The 24,172-nt window shown below is 43.2% G+C and overlaps 1 protein-coding gene across 1 annotated transcript in view; it reads right to left on the bottom strand.

The window, feature by feature from the left end:
* Nucleotides 1-23,621, bottom strand: part of SEC11A (SEC11 homolog A, signal peptidase complex subunit) — a 71,440-nt gene extending 47,819 nt beyond the window's left edge. Inside the window, exons 1-2 of the mRNA XM_088446780.1 lie at nucleotides 23,489-23,621; nucleotides 18,265-18,374 (exon numbers count right to left, since the gene is read on the bottom strand). Of these exons, the coding sequence (XP_088302906.1) occupies nucleotides 18,265-18,374; nucleotides 23,489-23,539 (161 nt within the window). The 5' untranslated portion in view covers nucleotides 23,540-23,621. The remainder of the gene's footprint in view (nucleotides 1-18,264; nucleotides 18,375-23,488) is intronic.
* Nucleotides 23,622-24,172: the final 551 nt, after the last annotated feature.

The raw sequence follows: 24,172 nt of genomic DNA, 5'->3' as shown, positions 1-24,172 counted from the left end.
AGGGGGGGGCGCGTGCAGGGGAGTTTAGGGTTCTTACCTGCCCCTGTCGGGATCTTGATCCTGTCGGGCATCCACTGTCCGCCAGTTCCACTGTCGGGAACTGGCGGCTATTTCAATCCCATTCCTAAGAACAGAATAGTGGTGTGCTTTAGGACAACAGTGTCCAATTTATACAGAATTTCCCCATTTATCCATGTACGTCTGTCTTATAAAAAAGGACAAATGATCAGCAACTGGCTCAGGTTTTGGACAAGCATCACAAAGTATATTTACCAACTATGGAGAAAGAAATTGCACAATGTAGGTCTCATTGTTTTGAATATGTAGCACCTGCCTGTCTGATCACACTAAGGGCCTGATTTGGAGTTGGGAGTAAAGCAAAGTAACTTTTCACCTGGACCAACCATGCTGCAATACAAGGGGTGCAATACATTTTTATTTTAATTTTTGTTGCATACAGGTTAAATACTGGCTGCTTTGTAGTAAAGAAATTCTTGCCAGCTTCATTTTTACACTGCAATTTATATTTCCGTGAAGACACACCCCTCTCAAATCTAAAACTCTTCACATTTGAAATCTGTCCCATCTGCGGTGCCATATTGGCTTTTGCCAAGGTGCACAATGCACATATCTGCTTTACTCCCCAACTCGGAATCAAGCATGTCATCTACCATAAACTGTTTAGCAGGATCCTCATCAAAACACTAGGGAGTAAATTTACCTAAGTGAGAGTTTTTAGAAGTGGAGGTGTTGCCTATAGCAACCAATCAGATGCTAGCTGTTATCTTCTAGAAAGTGCTTTTTATTAAACTTTTGCAAAATTTTTACGTACATAGTTTGATATATACAGTATAAACAAATCAATTTGTACAATGTGACACAGCAAATTCAAGGAGTAAAACACACTCAGTCAAGTTACCACAGTATTTAGCTGTAGTCATAGCCAATATAAAATACTTAGAAATATCTAAAAGATGTAAAGAAAATAAGAAGGGAAACTCTGGCAAAACCAGTAAACCCATCCATTTAATTTAATTTTGGGGGGTGGGGAGAAGATATACTCATCTGCCTACGTTGAGGAGGCAGACAGTTTTCTAGTCAAATACCACAAAGTACTTTCAAATATTATCATTATGTCAGATTGTAATGGGCTGTTTAAATGTAGAATAAAAACTCCCCATCTGCTAAAGAAGCTCTCTACTCCCTTTTCTAGATCAGGGAAGGTCGGTAGTCTATCAAAATGCAGAATTTCCAGCAGATTAGTTTGAACTGCTTATAGTAAGGGGGCTACCGGTTTTAACCACATTCGCAGAATCAGTTTTTTTGCCACCGTCAGTATAACAGTAAGAGTCTAAATATACATAAAGTTTTCGGACTGTTGTAGTGAAGAAGGATCTACAACAAACGGAGCATACAATGAGCACAGTATAGTACATTTTGTACCAAAAGATACATCTATTATCACTAATCTCCCATTGGGATCACAGATTTTAGTATGGATAGTGTAAGGTACAGAGTTTTTAAGCAGTATGGCTGTTCCTCTAGATTTCAACTTGTAAGATGCATAAGCAGAGGCTGTATATTTAAACTGTCAGTTTTTTATGTTCCTCATCTGTAAGGTGTCTCTTGTAACATAGCTATATCAACATTCAACTTGTTTAAAAGTGTAAGTATTTTCGTTCTCTTAGCTGGTTAATTAATTCCACCAACTTTGAATGTACAAAATTTCAATGAGGCCATAAAAGAGCAACTAGGAATATATGTTGAGTAAGATAAATTTTCATGATCATCTGCAGAGCTAAGCCTGTTACACAGTATATGAAAAGTGTAAAATATATAAGCGGGAGGAAATACATAACCAAAAACCACTTGCTGCGGAAGGTATACCAGATTTCAATGCAAGGGATAAGAGCTACCAGACAGGACCAGGGGAGGGAGGGACATAGGAAAGCAAACAAACAAAATACCACCTTTCTATTCAAAAAGATGGTAAAACATACAGTAAACACATCAACAGATAGCTTCGACAGAGGGAGCTCATGAGCAACCCCTGTCCAACAAATTTTCCATCGCGAACTAAAGGGACATCCCCATATCATGGGAAAATACCTCAGGTCGCAAAAAGGCATAACATACACCTCTCTGGTCTCCGGGAGCCCTATAACACTGTATTAAATATTAACCTAGTTTAATCGCCTGTATTGAGGGACTCATTCATCAAAATATATTCCAGTTTCTGGCCAATATGTAAAGAGAAGCTCTACCCCACACAGTGCAAAATAACAGTGAAGGTAAAACATCAAACTCTCAATTTGACTGTAGAAAGCAGCAGGCACATAACACGTTCATTAAGCCATAACATTATCCCTATACTTTCCGTTCATACATAAGAACAAAATAAATAAGAATAGAAGAGTAAGCTTTGTAGCAAGTAAGCCCATAAAGGTAGGATCTTACGTCAGTCTTGTCCAACATAGTTGAATCTGAGACGTTTTCTTTAGTCTCAGCCTACTCCTCCCGCAGATAACCTCTTGCATCATCAACTGTAAGAAAGTCTTTAAACCGTCTTCACAGAATATTCGCAGTCTAGCCGGGAAAAGAAGTGCAAAAAGTCTGTTGTTCTTAAAGAGAGCAGAGCATATCGGCGTTAACTCTCTTCGGGCCTTAGAAACTTCTGCCGAAAAGTCCTGAAACAGAAGAAGATGATGGGACTCCAAATCTACCAAATCTTTTTTCCTAAAAGCCTTCCATAATTCTTCCTTTTGGGCATAATTAAGACAGCGGAATATGACTGCTGTAGGTCGTGTGTTTACATCTCCCCTTGTAGGACCCAGACGATGCACACGTTCCACAATCAATCAGAGGACCTGAAGTTGATGTGAATTGTAGCAGCGAAGGCAAAGTAGTTGAAAAAGTTCACCAACATCTCAGATTTAATGGATTCCTGTAGCCCCACAAGGCGTAAATAATTCCGTCTGGAACTGTGTTCTGGGTCATCAATTCTATTTTGGAGTTGAAGTTTAAGCTTAGAATCCCGATCAACATGTTGTTGCAGTTGGGCAATATCATGGAACATTTCACCTAAACGTTGTTCATTAATTTTCACCTGTATGTTTGTCTGAGTTAGATGCTTCTTTAAATCTTTAATACTTGCTGCAAACTTATCCGTCTGTTGTTGTAATAATGGTTCCATTGTTTCTTTGATGGCTATTACAACATCTTTATACGAAATGGGATTTGAAGCTTGTGGGTCAGAACCCTCTACTGAAGATTAGTCTTGCCCTGCAGCATCCATTTGTGAACCATCTGTTTTATGGTGGTCTCCTCGTGACCGAGGTGGTTTAGGCGTAACAAACTTCTCCATTGCTAACCAGATGTGAAGATGAAGGCAAATATGATCACAGATTTCTGTAGACTAAACGATGACCTTGTGGGTGAAGGGAAATAGATTAATTCACTTCAGTACATATCTCACCTCTTGGGACAAATCATTCGATATACCGTGGGGCCCCAGCAACCGACATGAGAGAGGGGGGGGTGGGGCAACAATTTATGAACTCATCTTGAGGCAAATACTCAGCTTCACAATCCAAGGGTTCTGGCAGTATCCATAAGCACTTTGGATTTAAACTGTACAACTACTTTAACTATAGAGCAATTTCTGTAGAGTGCTTCTTAATCCTCCAAATTTTCCAATCAGTGCAGCAGGGATACCCTGGGAACTCTGACAAGCAAGGGTGTGTATACTGATTTTATCACTCCAACTCTGAGCACCAGAATATTATACAAGTGAGGCACATCTATGGTGAATGAGAATGCGTATCTAGAAAACTGCCAGTAGAGGGAGCCTGAGGATTATTTATGGAGCCAAAAGTCCAGTTTAAATGTAGAGTTTTGGAAAGTTAAATCAATATGGTGTCACAGGCTCATTTTTTCAACACACAATAATACACACTTAAATGTAGTAGCGCTTCTCTGGGTTTATCACCGCTCAGGGCTCTCATTCACCATACATATAAGCTCCTGTCTCCTCCATCCATCACCTCCACATTGGAACGTGTGAGCTAATATGGCTGGCATCCCCACCCCAGAGTAATGAGACAGATTTAGTCCTCTGCTGTACAATAGGCAGGGAAAGGGGAGTTAGAGGGGGCCAGCGGCGCTCTTCAGGTGCAGCAGCTGGCAAAGCAGCAAGTCCGTAGCGCTGACTTCCCTATGTTATTGCATAGGGGGCTAAGCGGGCGGTGGCCACTGAGGTTAGGCAGAAGTGCAGAAGGGTCTCTCACCTCGTGGAGGGGTCTGCCAGAGCAAAGGTTCTGCAGCGCAGGTCTCTCCGCATCACCGCACAGAGAGCAGGCGGATGGCGGGGAAAAGTGAGTAGAGGCCCCGTATGCGGCAGCGGACTGAGCTGGGTCCTGCTGGTAGCCGATGTCACGGTCAGAGGGTTGAAGTGCTGCCTCCGCTGGCGTGGTAGGCCCCGGACAGAGGCGCCGCTCTCCCAGGTCTCCAAAAGGCACAAAGCGTGGCCACCCGGGTTTGAAGATGGTGTGGAGGTGCAGCAACTTAAACAGCACCCCAAATGAGCGATGCTGAGGACGCCAATATGTGTTTAAAAGTTCTCGGAAGCAGGAGCTCGCTGATAACACGTCCTGCTGAGATGGCTGCCAAGCCACGCCCCTAGAAGGTGCTAATTAAATGTTAAGCAGAATCTGATTGGTTGCTATGGGCAACATCTCCACTTCTAAAACTTTCACTTTAGTAAATTTACCCTTAGGTGTCTTCAATCTCTGTCTGGTTTCTTCACCTTGGGAGGAACATTCAGAATCCGATCTTCCGCAAAACCTGACTAGGGCATTATTTCCAGGACCTGCCTTATAATTTCTCCAAAATTCTTTCTAAACACAAGTAATGGTTAACACCCTGCATTGATTTTGCCAGACATGGTATCCAAATCAGTCTACTGGGGTCACTAAAGACCTAATAACTACTTTTCAATTGAGATGAAGGGACTATCTCCTTCATCTACAACCCTGGGACACATAGTAAAACTTTCCCACCACCAAGATAAACTGCTCCAAGGATAGCTGGTTCTGCAAGGCCACAGGTAAATACCATTGACACGTGTAATCAATCTTGCAGGTTGTTATTGAGGCATTCATGACAGACTGTCCACAGGGCAACTTACAATTAAATTTAGGGGTGCATAAAAAGTTACTGAGGCTACAATTATTGGACCTAGGATTACTCTGTATCACATACGGCAGATAAAAGCAGAAAAAAATTGCCAGATGCAGAGAACAAAATTGAAGAGTGAGCATTAAAAATAAGACAAAGAAAAACAAAATGACAGTAAAGATATCAACTCCTGGTTTGAATACCTCCCTGCAGCTGGAGGCACAAAGAGAAATGGAGAAGGTGCTAAAATTCAAGATATGTTTACAGCTTGCCAGAGAGGAAGTGCTAAGCTGTTTGGAGAGTACCCCTCTCTGTAAGGGCCAGCAAATAGGTGTTCTGATGCAACACTAATCAGACTTAAAAAAACAAAATAAAAAAAAATAAAAAAGAGATAGAACAACAGGGTCAATGACCAGCTATAAGACATTATAAATTTGTAACCCAAGCACAAGTATACAACGTTCCCATGTAAACTATATACACTTAGCCAACGGTGCTTTCAGTTAAAAGATCCTCCCTCACCAATTGGCCAAATTAAATACACTAAAAAACAATTTGAACATGCAAGACTGATAACTTGTTGGCGAAGCTCTAATGGTGCATACACACGGTCAGATTTATTGTCATATATGAACGGTAATGATCTTAAAAATCGTTCATATCTGAAAGAAGATCTGACATGTGTGCCTGCAACGATGAATGATGCGCGTTCCTGCATGTCAGATAACGATATCTGACATCTTCTGTTTTTGCAGTCAGATTGACGATTTCATTAATTTTAATACTGTCTGAAATCATTCAAAATCGTTGGTAAAATTGTTCATCTGACAGTGTCAAATATCGTGGATAAAATAGTCCGACAACCAGAACTGATGGTTGTTTGGGTTAAGTGAAACAGTAGGAGTATTTGGTTTTACTTTGAGACTTCTATAACCAAGGTAATGCTGAGCTGTAGCCTTTGATAAGGATATAGGTAATGGAGCATACACACTGTCAGATAACTATTTTAAAAATTGTTCAGTCGTTCATTTCTCAAGGAAAATCTGACATATCAGATGAACGATGCGCGTTCCGACTTGGCAGATAACGATATCGGACATCTGATGTGTTTGCAGTCAGATTTGGACGATTCCATTCATTTTGATGCAGTCAAAAATCGTTCGTAGTTCAAATCGTTAATTAAATTGTTCAATCTGACAAATATGATCGTGTGTATGCACCTTAAGATAGTGTTCCTACTAGGCCAATTTTAAACTAGCAAAATGATTACTGCCCTTTTGGGTGCGGCCTGATACCCTTCTAACCTCAGTGAACCCACGACGCCCCACCTTCCGATGAAGTTGCTCCCTCCAGCTAACTGCCATAAATGACCTAATGAAATTTTGGAGCCACCCACAGCTGAAAACATGTAATCCTGGATGTTCAAGTGCTGCGATAGCAGAGGCGCCTGCAGCCCCCACATCAGCTGCGTCAGGGAAGAGTCGGTTGCCCATCTTCCCTGATAATCACACGTGGGTGGCTGGAACCAGAAGGTAACCCTCAGGTAGGTAGGTATATGCGGATCGGGAGGGACCGGCAGGGTGAGGGAATAGGATTGGGGTTTTGTTGCCATTCTGGGGTGAACTTGATCGTTGGGAAAATGCCATAATTGGGCTGTGGGAGTAGACGATGAGGAGGTATAAGGGCTATGAATGGGTGGTTATCATGGGAAGGGAGGCGTGGGGTCTGTGTGTACTAAAGAATTATGGTGGCAGCAGAGGAAAAGTGGGACCACAGTTGGTGTGAGGGTCTGTGAATGATAGTTGTGCATGTGTTTTCCAATAGATCTATCTGGATTGCTTATAATAAAGTAGGTATGGATTAATCTGCACAATTGCAATTTGTATGTGAAAAATGCAATGTGGTCAAACCACCACCAGCTACCTTACCAATCCAGTGCACCAGCTCCTGTACAAGAGCCATCCTGGGCATCCTCTTGGTCTCAGGTGTCGAAGCTGAATAATTGGCTGAGACAAGTTCAGTTTAAAATTTAATCGCGACGACGCCATCTTGCGACTGGCCGCAAGACGCCATCTTGAAAATGAGATCGCAAGACGCCATTTTGCGAATGGCCGCCTAAGCGCCATTTTAGATCAACTCACATTTTAGTACATGTGGCGATGATACTATTAGCACCATGCGATTGCATTTTCCTCATACACATATTAATACGCACAATTGCGCTGTTAACTAGTCGCATATTAGCGAATGCATAGGACTTTGTATGAAACCGCTGTTTTATTAGTTTTATGCGCACGCATCTGCCCCAAGTTAACTAGTGTCCTTATATCAAACCCTGAATACCCACACATTACATATTCACACATAAGGTTCAATAAGCTTTAAAGTGTATGATTTCAGTTGGTTCAGTTAGTTTAAATGATGAGAAATAAAGGTATTTGATAACTAAGGTATTATACATGCTAAACAAGTCGTGTTTGGTCTTGTACTGATGCGTACTCTTTTTACAGTATTCCGGTGTTATCGGTGGGGAGGTCGCATCATGCAAACTCAAGTTATAGATCGCAGAGCCTACAAGCAACAAAATGTATATTTCATGAACAACTGTTAGAATGTTGCAGGGGGCGTGAAGAGGAAGATCCCCAGCTGTTAGAGGCAGGGAGAGTCTATTTGAACCAGCCTGTTAAATGTGCTGTAACAGATGCTTCTCCCCTGGGAACCAATGACATCAGCAACAAACTTCCCTATTGTCCTGTTTATTCTGGGGGGGTATAAATATGTGTGCATGAACGCTGGTTCTCAGTCTTCATGCTGAACGCTGTATGACTAGGGGTCTCTTGCTGATGCCTATCTCCGGGTCCGGAAGCGCCTGCGTATGTATACTGTACTTGGGTCTGTAGAATTTTCCTTTTGTGCCTAAATTGTAACTGTCTGAACTTTTACCTGAATAACACTTGTGCTTTGGAACCACAGATTCCACGTCTAAGTCTTTATTTATGGTATGACTGCGTACGCAAATTAGCGTTATCCTCAGAAGGTATAGGCAGTATATTAGAATGTATAGGAAGGTGTGTATAGAGGTTCTGATCCAGTATCGTTACAGGTTATGTCGCATCAGAGTATGGTTCAACCATCTACCGCTGCTCAGCAAGTAGTGCAAGCGGATAGACAGTTACTGTTAAGCATAGGCATAAGAGAGTAACCCATCAGGCGGAGCCTAGGGATTCTAACTCATCAGATGATGATACACATGGTTCCTCTTCAGAGTCTCTCCTGGCTGGGGAAGACCACCAATCTTCTGTGGATGCCCCCCTCTCTGGTGAGAGTGGTTAGAGCCATCCTTAGATGAGGTCCCGTCTAAATCTAAGACTCCGGTCTTTAGGCGTCAGAAAGTGGTAAAGGATTACTTTAGCTTATGGGCCTCATGTCTGAAAGATGGAGTACTCCTGATAGACATTTTCATGCTTCAAGTAAGTTAACATCTCTGTACCAGTTTTCACTTGGTGTATGTACCAAGTGGGAAGTCCCTCCGGCTGTTGATGCTAATGTGACACGTAGAGCTCTTGATCAATCATTACCTATTTCATCTGCATCCTCACTTAAGCATGTTACAGATGAGAAACTTGAACATGTTTGAAAATCAGTCCATTGTCTGGAGCTATAACCCGGCCGGCTATGGCCGTAGCCTGGGTAGCCAAGGCGATGGAGGAATGGGCAAAAGCTCTGGAAGACAGTTTGCCACAGGCTACCAGAGAACAACTGTCCTCTCTCTCTCTCTCTCAAATGCAAGAAGCTGCTGATTATGTGGGAGAAGCAGTTATTGACGCAGAATTCTAGAGTATCGGCAACTTCGGTTGTGGCATTTAGAACCCCTTTGGTTAAGATCCTGGAAGACCGATATGGGATCTAAAAGAGCCCTTCAATCTCTACCTTCTGCTGGGAAAATTTAGTTTGGTCCAGAATTGGAGAAGTGACTACCTTGGCAGCAGCAAACTGCAGGATTGCCTATATTTAGAGATAGTCTCAGATGGCAGTCATCATTTCGGAACTTTTGCCTGCAAGGAAGGGCAAAGTGACAGTCCTTTCCAGACAAGATAATTCCCGCAGGAAGGCCAGACCGCAGACCAAGAAATCATGGTCGACCAGACATGCAGCTACCAAGCCGGACGGTAAGCCTTCAGCCCGATGGGGCGGACCTCCTCCTGGGGGCTCTCAAAGTGGGATGCAGACTTATCCAGTTTTCCTACCCCTGGCGTCAGACAACAACGGATGCTTGGGTTCGAGAAGTGGTCTCAAGGATATGCCCTCACGTTTCAGAGGCATCCCCGTCAGAAGTATTTTTGTACAACTCCTCCCATCAGACCCGGTCAAGTACCAGGCCCTTCAAGAGGCTATTTGTGCCCTGTTGGTTGCAGGAGTAATAATCCTTATTCCTCTGGCCCAACAGGGAAGGGGTTATTATTCAAATGTATTTTTGATTCAGAAGCCAAATAGGTCTCATAGCCCTATTCTGAATCTGAAATCTCTCAACAGGTTTAACGCGAGCACAGTGGCCTACATCAACCATCAGGGAAGCACTCGAAATCCGGCAGCCATGATGGAAGTGGCGAACAGTCTGGTTTGGGCAGAACGCCATCTTCCAGCAATCTCGGCAATATTCATCTCAGGAGTCCTTAACTGGGAAGCGAATTTCCTAAGTCGTCAGGACATACACGCCGGAGAATGGGCACTCCATCCGGACGTCTTTCAGCTCCTGGTGGACAGGTGGGGACTACCAGACATAGACCTGATGGCATCATGTCACAACCACAAAGTCCCAAGACATGGGTACAGGACAAGGGACCCCTCAGCCGCCTTCGAGGACGCTCTGGTGGTGAGGTGGGATTTCAGGTTGCCAAACTTGTTCCCTCTAATCTCCCTCCTACCAAGGGTCCTCAGAAAATTCAAGGAAGAGGGAGGCAGGGTGATACTAATAGCCCCAGCTTGGCCCAGGCAACATTCATTCACTGATCTAACCTGTCAATCCATAGACAATCCACTTCGGCCGGATTTGCTAGGGCAGGGTCCTTGCCTACATCCGGACCTACCTCGTCTGACTGACGGCGTGGCTCGAGTCTTCCATCTTAAAGGCAAAGGGTTTTTCTACTTCTGTGATTCAGATGATGCTCAGGGCAATAAAGCCGCCTTCTGCCCGCATCTATTACAGAATTTGGCACTCAATTTTTCAATTGTGTTCCCACAGAAAGTACGATCCTAAAGTTTTCAGGGTCTCCCGAGTTCGTGCTTTTCTCCAGGCTGGACTCGACCTCTGTCTCTGCCTGGCTACCCTGAGAGTTAAGGTTTCAGATTTGTCAGTTTGGCTCCAGCGCAGAATTGCTCCTCTGCCAGATGTTAGAATGTTTTTGCAGGGTTCGCCGCCTTCAACCTCCGTTTATCCCTCCGATGGCACTGTAGAATTTATCCTTGGTTCTCAGGGCGCTGCAGGCTCCTCCCTTTGAGCCCTTGGACACAGTGGACCTCAAATGCTTAACAGCAAAGACAATTTTTGTTCTCGCTATCTCCTTAGCTCGCAGAGTGTCTGAGTTGGCAGCACTTTCATGTCACTCCCCATATTTGATTTTTCATCAGAATAGAGCGGTCCTCCGTACTCAGGCGGGTTACCTTCCGAAGGTGGTATCAGATTTTCATATGAAGAAATTGTAGTCCCAGCCTTGAACAGACCTTTCTACAGGTGAAGCTTCCCTGGATGTGGTTCGAGACCTTCATATCTACTTGGATCGTACTAACTCCATCAGGAAATCAGATGCGCTTTTTGTGTTATACGGTTTTCGCAAGCCGGGCTGGCCCGCTAACAAGCAGACTCTGGCTCACTGGCTGCATATGACAATTTCTCAAGTTTATACACAGGCTGATGGTGACAGCACATTTGACTGTCTGTGGGACCATCGTGGGCGTTTAGACATGGCGCCTTTGTGGAACAGTTGTGCAAGGCTGCCACTTGGTCTTCTGTCCACACTTTCATCAAATTATATGCATTTGATACTTTTGCCTCCCAGGATGCATCCTTTGGGCGGCAGTTTCTCCTCTCTGCTCAGGAGTGTACCCACCCTTAAGGGAACTGCTTTAGGACATCTCGAAGGCAGTTTATGTGGGCCCTATGGACCCTGAAGAACAAAATAAGAGTTATGATACTTACCTTTGTTAACTCTTTCTTCGAGGTCCATAGGATCCACAGAACACCTACCCTGATGCACCTGCCCTCAGTTGGGATATGTTCCTTCTTGTCACTGATTCCCTCATGTGAGAGTGTTTCTAGTGTATTTTGTACTTCCTTCTCCAGCATTTAGGCTCGTTTACAAACAATGCCTGTGGCTGGGGTATATATGGAGGAGGACCAGTGTATTCTGGGAGCTAAAGCTTTGACTGTTTGGTGCCTGGATCTCTCCAACCACATACCCCAAGGTAGTTCCTGTGGACCCTATGGACCTCAAAAAGAGTTAAAATGTAAGTCTACCATAACTCTTATTTTTTATGCATTACCCACACAAATTATACCCTCTTGTTTTACAGAAGACTTTAGATCTTCAGAAAATGTATCTTTTCGTTTCATCTAAAACCTCAAACAAAAATGAACCAAAATAGGCAATAGTGTTTTTTTTTTTATTGAAGTTTCAATAAAATTGTAATAAGTTGAAATTAGATTTTGCTTCCCCCCCTTTGTTTTTTTTAGAAACCAAGACGTTTGTGGTTCTTACTTTGGCATTGATCCACCTTTCCAAAAGCAGGATTTTATACTAATTTAGCATTTCCGCCATGCTGTTTTAGCAGCGCCCTGCCCTCCTTCTGGAGGACCCAAGCGCCCTGCCCTTACCGCGCAGTGCCCTGCTAAAACAGCCATCTACACCCGCGGGTCGCAGTGTCCCGCGGGTGTGGAAATGTGCGGTGACCCGGTTACTGCCGGTGAATAGACGCGGGGCGCATGCGCCCGGCATCTATTCTTCCTTTCAGCAGAGCTTGGGGGCTGCCCGGCGTGTGCGGAAGTGCCAGGCACGCCCCCAAGAGTGACGAAAAGGGGACACGTCTTATAGACATGCTCCCATTTCAATGGCCACGGCGCGCGTGGAGGTGCCTCTCTATCTCCAATGCCCTGCCTGCTGCCGGAGCTAGAGTGAACACTACTAATTTATGCCAATTTCTATCATTTCAATTTAAATGCTTACAATGTGTATAAATAATGTGGTAACCCAACACATACCACTTTTAAAACTAGAAAATATACTGTATCAGTTGAGGGGAGCCTTTTTTCTTTACCCCCTCCAATCTGTGGAAAACATTTACTGTAAGTACTTCCAGTTCCATCTGTGATTGGACTTGTGTTTGGTATTGTACAATATTATCATCATTATTTATATGGCACCACAAGGGCTCCGCAGTGCCTTACAAAGTACATAACAAATGAGCAAACATGAAAACAGTGACTTACAGTACAAAACAATGCAGGACAAGGACAGTTTATAAACACTGCTGCAATAGCGATCATAACACTCAAATAAGGAGCAGGGCGTCAGCAACCAAGTGTACACTATCTATTGTGCCTGTGGTCTGTTTATTCTATTAAGTAGAAATAACCTCTGTGATATGACAAAGACTGAAAATGGAAGGAACAATATAGTTTACAGGCCTGGTAGAGAATAAAGGAGAAGCATACAGCATGCAGTCTTCATCTCTAACTTTATAAGGAAGGTATTTTTAACATGGCAGTCACACTTGTTTCAAAGTCATATAAACGTTCAGATAGTAAAGTGGACATCCTGTCATGCGCAGTTAGCTGCCAGGTGGGAAAATGCTTGAAGTGTCACTATACTTTTATCCAGCATAATAGTATAAAAACAGAATGATCCTCTTCTGTCGCTTACTGCTACATATAGGTCAATAACCAGTCCATATATTGAAGGAATAATTTTTTTCCTCTCTTCCCCATGTAAGTGTCCATAATCCATGATACAGAAGTGCATTACAATAGAAGAAATCTATTGAAAGTCTCTACATTTGATTAAATGTACTACTACACCATTGTTTTTTTCTTATTTGTGTAACCAAAGTATAAGAGTAAATAACTTCAGTCCCTAGATGGCCGTAAAACTATATCTAAGCATAAAAGTAAACACATTTGAATTGCAAATGATTATGACAAATCTATAGAGATATCTGTAAAAGAATGGGAACATTGAAAGAGTCTATGCCAGGCAAGTTAATTCCCTTGTACATTAAGAAACTGATGAGTGATGACATTCCTGCAAGATAATTTTGTTTGTTCAAAGAAACCTTATTCTTATGAGAAAGGTAGTTGAAACATATGAATATATGAATGCGATATCATCTAAAAAAAATACATATTCCAACATATCCGGCAGGCCTTTAAGTGGGCCAGTCACCTAGTACGTAGAATATCAATTTGTTAGGAACCAGTGACATCACTAAGACCCCATGACTCTTGGTCAGGAAGTCAATGTAAAGCATGCAACCAACACGCCACTTATTAACCCAAACATGATGCTGTTGCTTCACATCAACATTTGGATGGTGAACGACCTGCATTTTGTTCTGAACATAACACGGAAAACAGCTTGCCTGCAGTAGCCCTAGTCACTGTGGTCCATACCCAGTCAGTGGAGACAACTCCAGTGATATAACAAGGTGTTTACAGGCTAGTTTAAAAGGTAATTCTAATGCCAGCCATACACTAGTACAATGCGTTTTATCATGCGTTTTCCCTTGAACTCCCACGGCAGTCCTGACGGCACGATTTGGTACTTTTTAACACACGCGATCTGCATACGATTACTATAGATATGACGGGCTGCACATCTGATCATACGATACGTTTTAACAGCGGCGGGAGCGCGCATCAGATCGTATCCGACACGTTGAAAATCGAGCAATCGGCCCGAAATCGTGCTAGTGTATGGCCAGCATAAATCAGTACATCTTTATTTTTCAAGCATAAATTACAGGATGCTGTGACCATCGCCATGGGTTACGGCGATTCATCAAAAGCCTGTGTCATGACTTTACGTATTTTGTGTGCTCTGTATAAAGTGTGTGTATCAAAATTTCCTAAAGTATATTTCAGGAATGGCTGCTTGCCATGAATGGATACAGTATGTCAAAATTGGATTGCCTTAGCTAATCAGAGCAAATGGCCACGTGACACCTAGCCTTTGAAGAAAAGCTTCAGGGACGTAACGTTTGCTCACACACTAGGTGGCCCTGCTCAAGGAGCAGTGCAGTCACAGTGGCTGCGAGAAGGGTCACTTCTAACACCTCATGCTAGCAGTCTTCCTATCATAAAATACCCTAAAGGCTCCAAGGAAGTATATTAGTGTCAGGTCTTGTAGTTGTGCTAATTTGCATTTACACAAGAACCTGGGAGAACAAAGGACTGTACTTTTGAGCCTGGGAAGGGTGGGGGCTGCTGAGAGAGGGGGGCGTGTGGAACTATAATACTCAGCATTCCACACTGCTAGGTGTTCCCTTCAAGGGATAGCTGAGAGCAAAGAAGTGCTCCCAATGTCGGTCTATGGTGGTCTCCCTCCACACAGATTCTCTAAGACGTCAGCGTAAGATACCTTAGGATTCTGACTTTCTAACCTTTACTTATCTGTGATCAATCTGTGCATTTATTATTATTACTATATGTATGTCTTGTTTATTTAACTTTTTCTTGTAATTTAACCCTGGAGATATTTCTCTATAAATACTAAAACTTTATCAGCGTTATCTCTGTGCTCTATTGAATTCACGTGCCTGGAGAGGCCCATGCTATAATTGCGTAATCACTGAGTTTAAGTGAGATTTATGTGTCGGGCGAACGTAAGAGCGCTATTTTAATACTCTTCGTGGTGGCAGCTTAAGTAAAATCCACGTCACAACCACCCAGCTACGTCAGGTTGGCGTCTCTGAGCGCAAGCTGGGCACGGTGTCGTGACAATGCCATCATACATTTACCATCATAAAGACATTTTCCAGTAAGGCATAATAGGACAAATGCTAGTGTAGACAAAGACTGGGTGTTTTCATCCTTAAATATGAAAAAACTACTAGTTAATTAATGTCTATTGAACTGTACCTACTTGCATAAAATACATTTTAGCAAGATGTGAAAGCAGGTATAGTTTATAGATCCTTTAGCTGAACTAATTAAAATTTAGTGATGGGTTAGGATTTCAGGCCAGATCTGTGATCCAAACTGATTAGACCAGAGTGCTCAGATCAATCAGCAAAACTGTTTCAAACTGACATATTCAGATACATAAGAAAAGTATGGTTGCTAGGAATAGAATCTGTTGTAAAGTTACTCAGCTCAGTTTTATAAGCGTTCCCTCAATGAGTAAGTCCTATTCACTTGTGATGTTCAAGAAATAGTCTGAGCAGAGGTGGTACAAGGGGCAAGCCCTGGATGAATGTTGGGGTCATAACATGGAGCTGTACAACATTTTATTATTAGGTTTCTCATTTAAAAAGTTGGTATTCACCGTTCAGTCCTGCATAAAATGAAGATTATTTTCTACAAAGCAAAATAACTAAATTAATGACCTGCTCAGTGTCGGACTGGGGCATGAAGGGCCCACCGGGGAATGCAGTAGTAGGGGTCCATGGTTAAGGAGTGTGGTTATCCAGAGAGGGTGTGGCCAGTCACCCAAAAAGCTTGGCTAATCAATAAGTCTGGTGTAGATTCTATAGATGGGAACCAATCACCCATATTGTTCAGTAGTACTGCTCCACCAGATAACTGACCATCTAATAGAGTAACAATGTATAATTTGAGGTCTGGAACCGGACACCTTGAAGAGGGAGTGGGCCCTTAGGCAGTGGGGCTCATCGGGGATTTCCCATGTACCCCTGTGGGCCAGTCCAACCCTGGACCTGCTCTAGAATACCCCAGAAATATTTCACCTTGCCAAATACGATTTTTCATTTTTGTTTTGCATGTGCTTTGTATGATGTAGTGAATCTAGAACCCTTGGTTGATCAGTAGGAATTACTGTCAGTGACTCAGTGTAAAGACAATAGGAAGTAGGCTTCTATCTTCTTTTCTAATGCTTGGGTGCAAGATACCGCCTCCTCTTAATACATTAGGCTTTTAAGTCACAATGCTGTCATTCTGAAGGCTCATACACACTAGATAATGTGCTGTATGAACGATTTTGGTGAAAGATTTCCCTTGAAGTTTCTGTAGTGCAGGACAAACTATATTGGGTGTACACACTGATAGATATCTTTAAAAGGGATGCAGTCAGGATAGCCCAACACAGACAGCCCGACAGAGGGACTAAAGTTAGGCGTCAAAAGACCGACGCCTATCATTAGCCCCACTACAAAATAGCGACACCCTGCATACCGAACGAAGGTAAGCCGGGTGTCTTAGGGTCTAGCTGCAGGGGGAGGGGGGGGGGGCGGGTTTAGGGACCCTCGGGGGAACTTCGGGTTAGGCATCCCTCGGGAGTATTAGGTTACGGAAAGGGGGGACTATGCAGTGGGAAGAGGGTAAAGGGTACTTAAAATGCTTAGGCAGCTGAAATATTTTACTGGGCAGAATCTGATAGCTGGGTGGACTGGGAAGATAACAGCACGCTTAGTAGGTTTACGAGGTAAGGGTCTCTCTCTTTGCAGCATTTGCTGAAACGCTGTAGAGGTATCTGTCAGATGCTGCACTGAGGTAGAAGGTATGTCTACCCATGGGGGAGACAAGGGCTATGGCCATCCCATAGGGGGAGCTACCACAGGGATCTGCAGGGATGGTCTGCAATTTTTGCCAGCACCTGTGAAAAAGTAGCCCAGGGTGGGTCCTGAGGAGAGGACACTGGGGCTAATGGGCCGGGGCAGTATAACACGATGCACAAAGAGCATTCTGAATGAGGTCCTCTGAAGCGAAGCCCGCTGAGCAGGACTTACAAGACACCAGAGTGGGAGGAGCAGGCTGCTTGTCATTCTTGCCTCTGCCAGACATAGCTGCAAGAATAAAGTAACACAATCTGACACAGCGCAGTGAACAACTCAGATATATGTGTAATATAGCACAGTATAGTGCGCTACAGCGATATATAGTATGAGTTAGCCCTCACATATATATGGAAATGTGAGGTACAATGAACCCCCTATACCTTAGTATGCCAGAGTTATAGTAGAAGAAAGGGAGAGGTATAAGCTGACCGTCATATGAAAAAGAAAACAAACAGCAGCGCTAGCATAATTCACATACAATACAATGCAGAATATACAATATAACTGCAATGGGCACTAAAATCAACTACACAGACCGCAGTGGCTGGTAGGCTATAGCGCTGTATAACCTGGCCCTTGGGAGAGGTATACAGGGAGACCTAAATGCAAAAAATGGCTGTCGTGAGTCTCAGAGGGGGCGGAGGAGCAGCAAGACCACAGTGGAATGGCATGCTGAGTTGAGGGAGGGGCCGCAGGAAGAGCACCTTCTCCCCTATGCTGACTTTAGTCACAGGGTCCCCTGGCCTTACATATGCCCTGCGCCAGTGCTTGTAATGCCCTGGTGGTCTAGTGGAGTCCTGGACGATCCGGTGTCAATATCAGTAAATATCATCTGTCTCCTAAGACCAGAGGCAAGACTGCGCAAAGACGCGAGCGGGGATCCGCCTTACCTGTACCCTTGAGTGAAGCCTCAGCTTGCTTAGGTTTGCGAGCAGAGCAGACTGCGTATGTCCACGCAGTCCCTGGGCAGGCCACTCTCAGAAAAAGAGGACGACACTCCCCGTTTCCAGGAACCCTGGCCGCCCCTGCACCTCCCCTTAAATGCCTTTGCCTGTCAAACAGACTCGCAGAATGGGTCCTGCGCACGCGCAGATTCCCGATAATCTGGAATCTGTGTTCAGCAGTGCACTTGCTTGCTGAATCAGGCCCTAAAACAGGTAGAATTTACAGTCAAAGTTTATCTTTCCCTGCAAGTAAAATTATTAGAAAATGATAAATGTGAGATCATCCAGATTTCTTGCAAAATGGATTATGGAATCTATAATGCTGAAGTATTAAAATAAATAAAAAAAGACATTTACATACCTCAGGACAACAACTATTGGACTCTCGCTGCCAGTGATTACCATTAGCCCTTTCCATATCATCAGTGCAGAAGACACAATCATACCAAAGTTTAACACTTGGTAGTACAGCTGTAAAACAAAAAAATGGTTTATTTAGTAACCACTTGGTTAAATATAATACAGCATCAGTTCGAAACACATGCAGATGATGTGTCCCTTTTGTCAGAAGATATATGGAAGGAGACGTACCAAGTCACATGGTTCTGGACTAGCACACAGTTTAGCTAGGTTAAATAAATAAGGTGCAACATTCAGGAAACTAACATTTAACACTGTGGGCGGAATTCAATTGATTCCAGCCCCTATCGTGCCCAACGGAGCTATTCAATTCTTGCTCCTATCGGGCACGATCAGCTGCCAGCGCTACATTTCAGCTACATTGGGTGCCCAAACATCACTTTTCACGATCGCACCCAGCACTTTGGTCAGGTTTAGCTGCTTTACGTGGCTAAACCCGCCCACTTTGGGCGCGATCAGCACGAAAATCTGGAAGAATTGCATAGCGGCCCACGATCTCCTGTCACTTTAGACAGGAGATGCGGGCTGCGAAAACAATTGAATTCCGCCCTGTAAATGCTTTGACAAAGTAAAAGTTGTACTTCCTAATAAACTCCAATCCAAGCTACAGTGCATCCGGAAAGTATCCACAGCGCTTCACTTTTTCCACATTTTGTTGTGTTACAGCCTTATTCCAAAATGGAATGAATTCATTTTTGGCCTCAAAATTCTACACACAATACCCCATACAGGTTGAGTCTCCCATATGCTTGGGACCAGGGGTATTTTGGATAACGGAATATTCCGTATTTTGGAATAATTACATACCATAATTAAATATCTTGGGAATGGGACCCAAATATACACACAGAATGCCCGCTCACCCCTAGTTTATATACACCTTATACACACAGTCTGCAGGTAATTTTATACAATATATTCAATAATTTTGTGGTTCAAACAAAGTTTGTGTACAGAAATTAAATTAATTTATGTTTCATATACACCTTATACACACAGCCTGTAGGTAATTTTATACAATATTTTTAATAATTTGTGCCTTAGACAAGGTTTGTTTATATTGAACCACGAAAAAATCAAAAGGTTTCATTATCTCAGTCATGCCAAAAAAAATCCGTATTTCGGAATATTCCGTATTTTGGAATATTTGGATATGGGAGACTCAACCTGTAATGACAACGTGTAAAAAGTTTTTTTTTTTTTTTTTTTTTTGATTTTTGCAAATTTAATAAAAAAAACACAACAAACTAAGAAATCACATGTACATAAGTATTCACAGCCTTTGCCATGAAGCTCAAAATTTAGCTCACTCAGGTGCATCCTGTTTCAGCTGATCATCCTTGAGATGTTCCTACAGCTTAATTGGAATCCACCTGTGGTAAATTCAGTTGGACAGGATTTTGAAAGATACACCTGTCTATATAAAGTCCCACACTAGACAGTGCATGTCAGAGCACAAACCAAGCATGAAGTCTAAGGAATTGTCTGTAGACCTCTGAGACAGGATTGTCTTGAGGCACAAATCTGGGAAAGGGTACAGAAAAATATCTGCTGCTTTGAAGGTCCCAGTGAGCACAGAGGCCTCCATCATCCGTAAATGGAAGAAGTTCGGACCCACCAGGACTCTTCCTTGAGTTGGCCGGCGGTCTAAACTGAGCGATCGTGGGAGAAGGGTCCTAGTCAGGGAGGTGACGAGAACCTGATGGTCACTCTGTCAGAGCTACAGCATTCCTCTGTGGAGAGAGAACCTTCCAGAAGGATAACCATCTCTGCAACAACCCACCAATCAGGCCTGTATGGTAGAGTGGCCAGATGGAAGCCACTCATTAGTAAAAAGCACATTGCAGCCCGCCTGGAGTTTGCCAAAATGCAGCTGAAGGACTCTCAGACCATGAGAAACAAAATTCTCTGGTCTGATAAGACAAAGATTGAACTCTTTGGCGTCAATGCCAGGCATTATGTTTGGAGGAAACCAGGCACCGCTCATCACCAGGCCAATACCATCCCTACAGTGAAGCATAGTGGTGGCAGCATCATGTTTTTCAGCGGCAGGAACTGGGAGACTAGTCAGGATAGAGGGAAAGATGAATGCAGCAATGTACAGAGACCTCCTGGATGAAAACCTGCTCCAGAGCACTCTTTACCTCGGACTGGGGCGACGGTTCATCTTTCAGCAGGACAATGACCCTAAGCACACAGCCAAGATAGCAAAGAAATGGCTTCAGGACAACTCTGTGAATGTCCTTGAGTGGCCCAGCCAGAGCCCAGACTTGAATCCAATTGAAAATCTCTGGGGAGATCTGAAAATGGCTGTGCACCGACGCTTCCCATCCAACCTGATGGAGCTTGAGAGGTGCTGCAAAGAAGAATGGGCGAAACTGCCCAAAGACAGGGGTGCAAAGCTTGTGGCATCATATTCAAAAAGACTTGAGGCTGTAATTGCTGCCAAAGGTGCATCAACAAAGTATTGAGCAAAGGTTGTGAATACTTATGTACATGTGATTTCTAAAAGGTACATACACACGTAATGATTTTCTGTCAGATTTTCCCTTGAAAAGTGAACGATTTTTTGAAGTGTAATGAAAGATTTTTACAACGATGAACGAAAAATGTTCCTTCCCTTAATGAAAATAGTTATATTGGTCAGTCTGAAATTAACTACAAACGGGAGCGTGCTTGAAAGATTTTCGTTCATTCATATAACTCAGGAACTGAACGATTTTTTGAACGACTACGTCGTTATAGTTAAATCGTTACGTGTGTACGCACCTTTAGTTTGCTTTTTTTTATTACTTTTGCAAAAATCTCAAAAAAACTTTTTATACGTTGTCATTATTGGGTATTGTGTGTAGAATTTTCAGGACAAAAATGAATTTATTCCATTTTGGAATAAGGCTGTAACAACAAAATGTGGAAAAAGTGAAGCGCTGTATGTCAGAAGTACAATCTAATTGACTATGAACTGATTTAAGTTAAATGAGTCAGCTCCATGCAATTCACGAGGTCACACAAGCATTTTAGGACATGACATTAGAGGGAACAAGTTGTAAGTAACTCCATAAATTTTTACAATAAACCTGAAAGCACTTTTAAATGGCAAAAAAAAAAAAATTATCTGTTTTTGTCTTATTAGTTTTCCCCACATGCCGTGCTGGGCATATTACACTAGTACATATTTTGCAATAATGCAGTTTATGTGATAACTTTTTAATATGTAATAATTATGCCTCATGTGCAACATTTTCTCTACACTGAGATTAGCTATTCAAGCACCATTGGATATCCAAAGTTTAAATGCCAGTTACACCGCTAGGCAGCACAACGCTCCCAACTGCAAGTAAGAACAGAAGTGGGTATTGCGTCATTGTAAACACCGATTTACATGTGTTGTAACTAACAAAAAAAAAGTGAAAAACCTTAAGACACCAGTAGGAGCAAGATCAGAAAAAAACCTCTTGTGATGACTTGTGGAGAAAAGAAACCAACATCTACAGCACAAGAGATATATGGGCAGAATAAAACACCCATTAATAATGATGGCGACAGGTCTGCTCTCTGTCCTATAGATCAGTGGTTCTCAGCATGAGGTACTAGTACCTCAATGGGTACTTCAACAATGTCCTGTAATGGCAGGGCAGAACATCCTGGAGACAATTAGACACATAGGGTAAGCAGTATCATAGGGATCTATAGTCCCATTAATTACAGTAGAACCCTGATAACAATATAGTCTATCCCTGTATCAGAAAGCATGTGTGGACTACAGTTGTCAATTTAAAATCTATACTAATATAATGAGCCATTTGGGACGATTCAATTCAGCACACTGTTGATAGCGCTGGTTTCCGGAGCTATTCAATTCAGCGCGCTGTTAGACTAAAAGATTTTTTCTCACGCCCTCCTGAAGATGCGAGGTGAAAGCTGACCAAAGTGCCGGCTCTGAGGCTGTTTGCCGGCTTAGCGCAGAGCTAACAGCGGGCACTTTAGTCAGAATGTCGGTTCTCACAACTAAACACCCAAGTTAAGTTGCGAGAGCCAACATTCGCCGACTTATGTTGTTACAGTCAGACTAAACTGCAAGGTGAATTGAATAGGGGCAGACTAGATGGGCCAAATGGTTCTTATCTGCCGACAAATTTTAGGTTTCTAATAGCTCAGGGAGCAACTTCCCAGCGCCATTCATATCGCTCTGAATTTAACCACCGTATTGTCTGTCTGTTTCCAGTTGCCAAAAAAAACTACTGAAACAATTTAGTGAAAACTACGTCATTTTGTAGTGGAAACTCAGAGATAACTTGCACTTTGTTTCATCTTGATCCGACAAGGTAAAGCTGGGCAATCAGAAAAACAAAATTTATCATCGTCATCAATGCAAGAGACAGGTGTGGCACCATGTGCTTGGCCAGTAGGTAAAGAGTTAGGGGAGAGGAGCTTTGGGCCATGTCCATTTGAATAGGATAGGTGACATAGCAGTCAGGGCACAGGGCACACAGTGACATCGGTGCGATGTCAGGGCCCCTAGGCAAAGCAATACAACTAGGACACCTCAAATATAGTGCTGGCAGACGCAATTTATTTTGGGGGCGAAGCAACAGCTACATTTACTAAACTATGTACAATTCATTCTATTTCTCTGTATTTTTTACTTAATGGCAAATATGAAGAGTATTGATTTGTAAATGTTGGTGGTACGTATGATGCAAATGGGGTGCCAGGGAATACCCAGGTGCAAAATTATTGAGAACCACTGTCATAGGTTGTATGTTACATAGTAGTACAATATGACATACCCCCATTCCTCCTGATTTACACATTACATAGCGATGGCGGCCTGAGCAGTGTTATGGTGGGAAACCTTTAATTCCTCATGTCAGAGGCTTGCTCTCAGCTAGATTATTTCACCTTTAACTCATTGCACTCGGTTAGTGACCAACATAATATACAGTAAGTGTGTATAATAAGTGTGTCTATACAACAACGCGAGAGCTGGGAATGTATGAGTACAGCGGGGATGGGATGGAATGGAATGCCTGCCAGTCTTATAGCACCTCCCACCGGCGGGTCAGCTCTGAGAACAGCCCCTCTGCCCTGCCCGGGTGACAAAGGCTCTCCTCGCACCCACTCTTCCGCTGTCCCTCACTCCCTGGCGTCATGCCGCAGCTCACCTGCCTCTTGTTCATCCTCCGCACATCGTCTAGAAAGTCCATGGACAACATGTTACACCGCTGACCGGCGGCGCCAAACTGAGACACCGCGACTCCGGAAACTGTTACTGTCCTGCACCGGTCTGCGTCATGACGCCACTTCCGCCCATCAACGAAGAAAAACAATAGTCACCGTTTTGAGTAAGGGCAGCTCGTTCAGCTCGACCACGACATCTCTGACTACGTGCGTAGACCATGCCTTTACTCTAGTTTATTTCCAGAAGACAGTATATAGTGTCTTGTGTTTGTATACAGTATGCAAATTATATATTTTACAACTGATTAAAATCTGTACTCAAAGGAATTACGGCCCCCTCCAGTTAATTTACCATGATCCTTTGACCAGCTTCAAAGATAAGGGAGAAAGCCTGGGACACATTGGCTATTGTGTGATGCTTTGCGGGTGCTGGAAAATCACATAACTTATGTAAAGGTTTGCGCCGCTTCAGGCATGGTGGCTCGCTTTGCTCGCCACAGGTTTATATTCGTAGATATACCCAGAAGTCATCAGTTACTGTCCAACGTCATTCCCTATCTTCTACGTGGGCATAGAGGGGGAATAAAATCTTGTGGTGAGCCACCGAGCCCGAAGCGTGGCGAGTCCACGAGGGGACAACTTTCTTCTTTTGGTGGACAGTATGGGCA

Source organism: Taudactylus pleione, unplaced genomic scaffold (assembly GCF_031769625.1).
Source record: "Taudactylus pleione unplaced genomic scaffold, aTauple2 ptg000019l, whole genome shotgun sequence".
NCBI lineage: Eukaryota > Metazoa > Chordata > Amphibia > Anura > Myobatrachidae > Taudactylus > Taudactylus pleione.
The sequence above is the reverse complement of the archived record's forward strand: the minus strand, read 5'-3'. Positions and strand labels throughout refer to the sequence as shown.